The sequence below is a fragment of the Chanodichthys erythropterus genome, chromosome 7 (genome assembly GCF_024489055.1).
Source record: "Chanodichthys erythropterus isolate Z2021 chromosome 7, ASM2448905v1, whole genome shotgun sequence".
Classification (NCBI taxonomy): Eukaryota; Metazoa; Chordata; class Actinopteri; order Cypriniformes; family Xenocyprididae; genus Chanodichthys; species Chanodichthys erythropterus.
In genome coordinates this window covers 36,480,382-36,490,361 of record NC_090227.1, presented here as the reverse complement: position 1 = coordinate 36,490,361, position 9,980 = coordinate 36,480,382, and the positions used below count along the sequence as shown (strand labels likewise).

General features: G+C 37.9%; 2 protein-coding genes across 2 annotated transcripts; both read left to right on the top strand.

The window, feature by feature from the left end:
* The first annotated feature begins 614 nt into the window (after positions 1-614).
* LOC137022933 (leukotriene B4 receptor 1-like) lies at positions 615-1,589 on the top strand. The gene has a single exon (XM_067389402.1). The coding sequence runs from the start codon at positions 615-617 to the stop codon at positions 1,587-1,589; it is 975 nt and encodes a 324-aa protein (XP_067245503.1).
* A 5,857-nt stretch (positions 1,590-7,446) lies between these two features.
* Positions 7,447-8,421, top strand: LOC137022931 (leukotriene B4 receptor 1-like). The gene has a single exon (XM_067389401.1). The coding sequence runs from the start codon at positions 7,447-7,449 to the stop codon at positions 8,419-8,421; it is 975 nt and encodes a 324-aa protein (XP_067245502.1).
* Positions 8,422-9,980: the final 1,559 nt, after the last annotated feature.

The following is a 9,980-nucleotide window of genomic DNA, read 5'->3' as shown; positions in this document are numbered from 1 at the left end:
CCAACATGTTTTAGAGAAAAACATTTATTTCATGATGTGATCCCTTCCCTTTTACATTTTTTATTTAAAAATAAGCATTGAGGTAAATGCTTGCAGCTTGCAAAAAGGGCTTCATTAGGAGTAAAAGGAAGAACAGAACTGTGTGAAAGAAGCGTGTGAAAACCACAAACCAAAAAGAATGCAGCTATTTTAAAAAATAAGCTTTACGTTTAAATAGCATCTTATGACCCCTTTAAGTGTGAAGTGTGAATTCATAATGTTTTCTCTGTATTTTTTAATTTATTTATTAATTGCATCATGCTTGTTTGAGAAGAAAATACATTATATATAGCAGGAAAAAGGGAAGCTTTAATTTTTCTGCCTTTGTGTATTTGCTTCTTGTTTGTTTCTTGTTTATTTATTTTAAAAAAAAACAATTAAAACAATGTAATGTTGACCAGTGTGCTGAAAAAAATAACAATAAAATTACACATAAAAAATGTTTGCAAGCACCTTCATTGAGATAAGAGCAAAGCTGTGGTTTTGGTCTACAGAAGTGGGAGGAGTCAACGTAGCCCTTGTTCTTCAAGCAGTCATAGCTCAGGTTCAGCATTTCCAGACAAGAAAATGTGATGATGGAGCGAAGACTAGGCTTCAATTCAACCTCTAACAGCACTGCTGTGGGTTCAGAAAAGATCGCTCCTGCTGTAGTTCTGGGTTTGTGTTGTTTGGTGGGTTTGCCAAGCAACATCGCAGTAATCATCAGCATTGCTCATGAGTGGAAAAAAAAATTGAGCTTTACCTTAAAACTAATGGTAAACCTTGCTGTTTCTGATGCTTTGAGCCTTTGCTTGGCTCCTGTGGTGCTGTGTGGAATACTGTTTGGATGGAAACTTGGCCTTTGGTCTTGTAGGATCTTGTTCTTCTTGGGTTACTGGAGTCTGTATGTTGGAGTCCTGACGGTCACCTCCATGAGTGTTCATCGCTATCACAATGTCATCAAGTCAAGAGTCACTAACAGGATGATACTGCACAGACTGGAGAGACGGCACAGGTGCCTTCAGCTGATTGGCATCTGGATTCTAGCCTTTGTTTTTGCCCTACCAATATTTTTCACTCAAGAACTTAAAGACAAGGATGGATTGCAGAGATGTCAGAGGGCAATGGAGTCACGCTCTGTAGTAGTGACTGTTTTGCTTCTTGAGATCCTGTTGGGCTTTGTCATCCCATTTTTGATCATGTTAACATGTTATCTCTGGTTGCACAAAGGCTTGAGCCAAAAAGTCAAGAGCTCCAGTCTAACTAGAGCTCCACAGGACCAGGAACCCAGAAATCAGGGGCCAAATGTTAGGACTTACAAGAAGAGACTTGTGGTCAGCATCATTGTGGCTTTCTTTCTGTTTTGGACTCCTGTGCACATTATCAATGTGATTGATATAGTTACTACTCTGACTAAAACTTCTCATCCAGATGTTCATTCCCAAATGAAGTCCTTCCGTAGAGTATATGGTGATGCAAGCAAGACTCTGGCTTTGGTAAACTGCTGTCTGAATCCTTTTCTCTATGCCGTTTCTTCAGGAAATATTCTTAAATTTTTCAGAAAGAAATAATTCCTTTCTTATTGGATAATTTACTTCCATTCAAATATATGCTTCAAAAACTAGCTGGCTCCTCATTGCTGTTCTTGTTTTTTTTAACTGCTATTCTAAGCCATGTTTTCCAAACTTGAATTGATGAAACCCTTGGTGTTTGAGTTAAGCTAATAATTAAATAATAAAAATTAAAAATAGCAATAAATATAATTTTAAAATAAAATAAAAATTAATGACATAAACATATAGGCCTATCTATAGAGAGAGATTAAAGTTATTAGAATTCGTAAAAAGATGACAAAATTTAAATTTATTAGGCAGATACTTAATGAAAACAGAAAAATGTCACCAATATCTGTAAAATAAGTAATTAGCCAATTCTGCTTAAATGAAAGGTTGCAAAAATGAGTACACCCTTGATTAAATTCAACAAATGCGTAATATTCTCGTGCATAAATATCCTCCATAACTTTACTACTCTGTATACTGCTCTAATATACTGAATATTATACTACTCTGACCCTTTCTGGCGTTGAATATACAAGTTTTCACATCTGTTTTGTTTAACTCCAGAGGGGTGACCTCCTTGAGTGTCCCAATGTTACCCCCACAGGTGCCCAATAGTATTAAGGTCAGGTAAAATACTTGTCCAATGAAGGATTTTCACCTTCGACTAATATAGAGGCATTGTTGTTTAAAAAGTGCTGAACAACGCAGGGAATAAAGAGAAGGTATATTGTGTTCTATTTCAAGATTTTGAATTCCATCACACAATGGTGTGACATACATTCATGACACCATTGATAAAGAATAATTCCCCACTCCTTGGGCCTCATTTATAAATTGTTGTGCAGAAACCATCCTAAATTTGATCTTACAATCATTTCTCCGATGTGCGTATGTGTGTGAAATCTATAAATCGCAAATGATCTTGAACTTGCATGCAGCTGAATGGTTTCAGTTCTCCGCATTTTAAACGACACTAAATTAATGTCATTTACATATTAAAGTTCACCAGTCATCCTCCAAATCCTTAGCGAACTGCAAGAATAGCTTAGATTTCCAAAAACCTGCAGTAATCTGACCAGGAAAAGTGCGTATGTCTGCTCAGACCCTGACGTGGCTCTAAGCACTTTTCCACATCAAAGTACGTTTTTAGAAAATCTGAGCGTTGGCGTGGATTTATGCGTACGCACACTCTAAGATCAAATTTGTGCATATGCAAATTTTATAAAAATCCTCATAAAGAACTTTACTACCACTGAATTTCACTGTGAGAACTAGGCTTGTCACTGCACTGCTCCCCCTTGCAATGCCATACATTTTGGGTGCTGTTAGATTCAGAGTCGTTGATTTGATCTCATGAAACTTCAGTATGCTTTACCTGAAGTCTTTATTTTGGTAATATGGCACATATGAGTTTATTTTGCTTTGGCTGCGGGTGTTAGTTCCTGTTTGGACAACCACGATGCATTTCACTTCTGCATGCTGTGACTTAATGTGCAAGATGAGTCACTCTTCTCACAGCTTTTGCCAGCTCTGAAACATTTCTCCTCACCGTCAAGTTGTTCCAAACCTGCATGAATTTCTTTATTCTGCTGAACACAAAAGAAGATATTTTGAAGAATGTCAGAAACCAAACAGTTAATGGGCCCCACTGACTGCATTATCCTGCCGAAATACTGTTTCCATGAAAGGGTGGACATGGTCTGCAACAATGCTTAGGTAGGTGGTACATGTCAAAGTAATATCCACATGGATGGCAAGGTTTCCCAGCAGAACATTGGCCAAAGTATCACACTGCCTCTGCCGGCTTGACTTCTTCCCATAGTGCATCTTGCTACATCACCCGGCCATCCACGTCATGTAAAAGAAAACGTGGTTCATCAGACCAGGCCACCTTCTTCCATTGCTCCAAGGTCCAGTTCTGATGCTCACGTGCCCACTGTTGGCGCTTTCGACAGTGGACAGGGGTCAACATGGGCACCCTGACTGATCTGCAGCTATGCAGCTCCATACGCAACAAACTGTGATGCACTGTGTATTCTGACACCTTTCTATCAGAACCAGCATTAACTTCTTGAGCAATTGGAGCTACACTAGCTCGTCTGTTGGATTGGACCACACGGGCCAGCCTTTGCTCCCCATGTACATCAGTGAACCTTGGCCGCCCATGACCCTGTCGCCGGTTCGCCAAAGTTCCTTCCTTGGACCACTTTTGATAGATACTGACCACTGCAGCCAACAAGAGCTGCAGTTTTGGAGATGCTCTGACCCAGTCGTCTAGCCATCACAATTTGGCCCTTGTCAAACTCACTCAAATCCTTACGCTTGCTAATTTTTTCTGCTTCTAAGACAGCAACTTTGAGATCAAAATGTTCACTTGCTGTCTAATATATCCCACCCACTAACAGGTGCTGTGATGAAGAGAGAATCAGTGTTATTCACTTCACCTGTCAGTTGTCATAATGTTGTGCCTGATTTGTGTATGTGTGTGTATAATTCATATGAATTTATATATAGCCTATAAAAACATTAGCAAATGTGCTGTTTTATTATGGAAGTACCCCCTTATTTTAGTAAATATTTCAGATCAAAAGGCTTTGGGCTCGTTGTCTGGTTATGGTTAAACTGGACATGTTGCAAGAAATACAGGAAATGCCACATTAAAACTAAGAATTAAGAACATAAGTAGTGATATATTCCCATGGCCTTATATTATAATGGACTTAATAAGTAACTGTTTCATTCTGCTTCTTATTAGATTTCAGTTAATAAGAAGATTTTGAATATTTTTTATTAGAAGATGTAGGCATTTGAGGTATATGTTTGCAGCTTGCAAAAGGGTGAAAGAAACATGTGAAAACTGCAAACCAGAAAGAACATCAAGAGGAAGAACGCTAGGAGGCAGCATCAACACACCCGACACCGTAGGACCAAGTTCAAGAAAATTCCTGCAGAAGGAGGATTGGACAGCGCAAGTGACCGAGGAGATCATCCTGTAAAGGTGACCTTACAAAAGTATTTTGCTGGTTTGGGTTGATTTATTTAGCATGTTAACTTATTTTATGTGTTGCTATTTTATTGTTTTACTTTATCCACCATAAGTTATTTCCTGTGAATGTGCAAGACTTCAAATTCACTAGCTGCTGTAAGTAAACAACTAGAAGAGTGCAAATTATTTTTTGCAATAAACCAGTGGTTACGATAATACATTAAAATAACAAACACTGGTAACACTTTACAATAAGGTCTAATTTCTTAACATTAGTTAACCCTCTACAGCACAGCAACGGAAAGCTGTATGTTTAGTACATTTTTCTTTAAATGATTACAACCAATTAGAAAGGTCGAGAAAGTACCAATGATCAGTCCAGTAAGGTGTGGGAGTCACTATCAAGCACCATTTAAAGGTGGTATGTCCTGTTCTGACACATGGTCACATGAGCACATGGTGTGAAAAGAAGGCAAGATTATTTGCTTTAGTAATCTTATTTAAAATGACATGAGCTGTACATAAAAAATATGTGTGCGCGTTTGAAGGTGTATAGAAGCCTTTTTTTTTTTAATTATGATTATTTTATTTTGCATGGTCAAAAATTCAGTTTTTCTTTTCGTTGCCTCAGGGCAACATTGTGCGATAAGGGGTACTTTTCGAGGATGTTTTGGACAACACCTCACATTGGCAATAATGTGTTTTAAGAAGGGAAGATGCAGGGTTCCTGGGTGCGAAGGAACACCTAAAGTGATGTGCAAAAATTATACACCTCTATTTCACAACAGAGAAGAACTGCTTTTTGAAGTTTTGTACGCAGTGAAATCTTATTATGAAGTTCATTATATGACATGACACACTACATGATACAAACCTATATGCATGTATCAAATTCAATATATATGATTGTCTTTCAAGTGTTTTTCCCTTTTTACTTTTTGACATTTTTTTTTTGTTGTTGTTTAAATGTGATTTTGCATTGCTCTCTGAGCATTGTCTTATGATAATTTTCTCTATGATTCTGTACCATTGTTGCACAATGTTGCCCTGATGCAACAAAAAATATTTTATCAATAAAATGGTCCCAAATAAACCAAAAAATGATGTGGAATATTTTTTTTCATGTGCCATCATCATGTGTGCAGTAGAGGGTTAATGTAACATTAACTAATAATGAGCAATACATTTGTTACAGTATTTATTAATCTTTGTTAACATTAGTTAACAAAGTTCATTGTTTGTACAGTAACATCATTGTTTGTTCATGATAGTTCACAGTGAATTAAAGGGTTCGTTCACCCAAAAATGAAACTACTGTCATTAATTACTCACCCTCATGCCGTCCCACATCCGGAAGACCTTAAATCATCTTCGGAAACACAAATTAAGATATTTTTGATGAAATCCGCAAGGTATCTGAGTCCTACATAAACAGCAATTTTAGGTCCAGAAAGGTACTAAAGACATCGTTAAAATAGTAGACGTGACTGTTCTGAAGACAAAAAAAAATGCATCCATCCATTAAAAATGAAATCCATACATCTCCAGAGGGTTAATAAAGGCCTTCTGATGTGAATCAATGCATTTGTGTAAGACAAGTATCCTTATTTAAAACTTTATAAAGTAAAACAATGAGCTTCCGGTGCGACAGCCATACGCATTCGACGTACGTCCAAAAAACTTTAATTTCCGCAACGTAGGACATAGTGACATGACATACTACGCGTTGTATCCCTTTAATCTTATGAAGCAACGAGAATACTTTTTGTGTGCAAAAACAAAACAAAAATAATGACTTTATTCAACAATATCTTCTCTTCTGTGTCATTCTCCTACACTGTTTACATTCAGCACTTCCAGGTTCTACATCAGAACGCCGGCTCAGTATTGGTAGACACTGTTCACGTGAGCAACACGACGCAGTAGTGTGATGCTGACGCAGGAGCTGGCCAATAATGAAGCAGCCTATATAAACAGTGTAGGAGAATGACACAGAAAAGAAGAGGAGTCTTTGTTAACGCATAATCCATGAACCAAACCACTCGTGGTGCTTCATGGGAGTGGGTGTTCCCTGTAGAACTCTTTAGGCACTTTGGAGAAAATTAATGGAAGTTTTACTTCTGGAACCCATCTGAGAGGCTCTACTAAGCTGAATAAACTGCTATTGGAAAACAGCTTATCATTTAATGAGATATTTCCTAATCTTCAACATGTTTTCCTTTAAACAATCTGTTTTATAAAAGAAATCACAGACAATATTACAACAGGTAGGGTTCCGTTTATGGCACTGCTCATTCATTGTTTGTGGTATATGACAAAAATGATTGACTGTCGCACAAAAAGAAATTTGATGCCGTTAAGGCCGTAATGTTATTGGTTATCAAGGCACACATGATCCAAGTTGGCTGTTACACTTTCTCCAATGGTAGAGCCACAGACCCTGGTATCTCCCAATAATAAAACCATCTCTATTCACACTTACTAGCAAGTGTTTTGGAGCTGGTTGGAACTGAACTATACAGGACGTTGCAAAAATGAAGCAAACAATAATAAAATAAAATAATAAATTAATAAATAAATCTGTTATGGTTTGATCTTCTGGAACTTTCCTGAAATTAGGAACTATGGAAACTAATAAGCACAAGGAACTCAGAGCAAAGCAAAACAAAACAGGGAAAACAACCAAAACACAATGAAACTAAACAGACATAGTTACAAGTTACAATAGCCAATTTTTTTTTCTTTGTGTATTTGCAAGCACTTTGTTGTGAAGACTGAGATAATAGCAAAGCTGTGAGAAATGGGAGGAGTCAACTTAGTTCCTCTTCTTCTACCAGTTATAGCTCAGGTTCAGCATTTTCCAGACAAGAAATTTTAATGATGGAGCAAAGATTAGACTGTAATTCAACCTCTAACAGCACTGCTGTGGTTTCAGAACAGATCGCTCCTGCTGTACTTATGGGTTTGTGTTGTTTGGTGGGTTTGCCAAGCAACATTGCAGTAATCATCAGCATTGCTCGTCAGTGGAACAAACATTTGAGCTTTACCTTAAAACTAATGGTAAACCTTGCTGTCTCTGATGCTTTGACCCTTTGCGTGGCTCCTGTGGTGCTGTGTGGAATAGTGTTTGGATGGAAACTCGGCCTTTGGTCTTGTAGGTTCTTTTTCTTCTTGGGTCACTGGTGTCTGTATGTTGGAGTCCTGACGGTCACCTCCATGAGTGTTCATCGCTATCACAATGTCATCAAGTCCAGAGTCACTAACAGGATGATACTGCACAGACTGGAGAGACGGCACAGGCGCCTTCAGCTGATTGGCATCTGGATTCTAGCCTTTGTTTTTGCCCTACCAATATTTTTCACTCAAGGACTCAAAGACAAGGATGGATTGCAGAGATGTCAGAGGGCAATGGAGTCACAGTCTGTAAAAGTGACTGTTTTGCTTCTTGAGATCCTGTTGGGCTTTGTCATCCCATTTTTGATCATGTTAACATGTTATCTCTGGTTGCACAAAGGCTTGAGCCAAAAAGTCAAGAGCTCCAGTCTAACTAGAGCTCCACAGGACCAGGAACCCAGAAATCAGGGGCCAAAGGTTAAGACTTACAAGAAGAGACTTGTGGTCAGCATCGTTGTGGCTTTCTTTCTGTTTTGGACTCCTTTGCACATCATCAATGTGATTGATATAGTTACTACTCTGACTAAAACTTCTCATCCAGATGTTCATTCCCAACTGAAGTCCTTCCGTAGAGTTTATGGTGATTTAATCAAGACTCTGGCTTTGGTAAACTGCTGTCTGGATCCTTTTCTCTATGTCATATCTTCAGGAAATATTCTAAAATGTTTTAGAAATAAATAATTCCTTTCTGATTTGATAATTTACTTTCAGTCAAATATATACTTTAAAGATTCCTTAGTTCCTCATTGCTGTTCTTGTGTGGTTTGCAGTAGATTATCACATGCTGTTGATGGAGCAACAATGTCTATCTGACTGCATTTCATGCATGCATGCATTCATTCATACATACTGTCATGTATCAACATGAATAAAGTATAGTAAATAATCACATATTTATGGGATTGCTATAAATATTATATTTATTGAGTCGTTCATAACAGGGTTGCTGTTTTTGAGATTGGTTGTAGTCTTTGTTAACAGTCTAGAATTAGTCCAGATAATTTGTATTTATAAAATCCTTGGTCTTTAAGTTGATGTAAGAACAATTAAAAATATAGCTGCAAGCAGCAATTACGGGGCCAAACACAAAAACGGCACAAGAAGCCAGCCAACATGGCTGGGAGCATCAGACCAACAGCAGCAGTGTGCAATTAGAAAAAAAAGTTATTAGCTTTTTGTCAATTTTGTTATAACTTTTGACCACAAGGTGGCGCTGGTCTGAAACTTCTCAGGCTCCTTCAGGGCATTGTCCTGATGACCCATACCAAATTTATGAATTTTTGTCAAACCCATCAGAAGTTATAAGCAAAAATAGCCTTTTTTCATATCTCCCCTCCAGTAGGTGGCGCTGAGCCAAAACAATGTATGATGTCTTAGGTCATGCTTGTGATGACATGTACCAAGTTTGGTCTGAATATGATAAAGCATTGCAGAGATACAGCTTCAAGAGTCATTTTTGCATCATATCTCAAATTCTTTGCTCCGGTAATTACTTATCGACTTGCAATCCATAACTTTTTGTCGGCATGGTCTGAAGATGATACGGTTCGATTTTGGTGAAAATCGGAGCAACGGTCTAGGAGGAGTTCGAAAAAGTAGGTTTTTAAAGAAAAACAATATGGCGGACAGGAAGTTCAGCTGACTATGGCAAATTTGATATCTATGTTCTCAGCATGACCCAAGGAATCTACAGAGAGCAGTTTCATTACAATCAATTTATATAGTCAAAAGTTATTAGCATTTTTGTAAATTTTGTTATAACTTTTGACCACAAGGTGGCGCTTGTCCGAAACTTTTCAGGCTCCTTCGGGGCATTGTCCTGATGACCCATACCAAGTTTCATAACGATACGCTAATGCGTTTGTAAAATACAGCATTTTAGCACAAAATTCAAAATGGCCGACGGCTAAAATAGCCAATATGAAAATTTGATATCATTTGAATCAGCATGATTCCCCGAATCCAATGAGCCCATCAGAAGTTATAAGCAAAAATATCCATTTTTCATATCTCCGCTCCAGTAGGTGGCGCTGCGCCGAAACACTGCATGATGCCTCAGGTCATGCTTGTGATGACAGGTTCTAAGTTTGGTCTGAAGATGATCTGGTTCCATTTTCGTGAAAATCGGAGTAACGGCCTAGGAGGAGTTCTAAAAAGTAGGTTTTCATGACAAAAATTTTCATGACGGAAAATGACGTCATAGGCATCAGAGGAAAAAAGAATTTTGTTTCTAACCATTA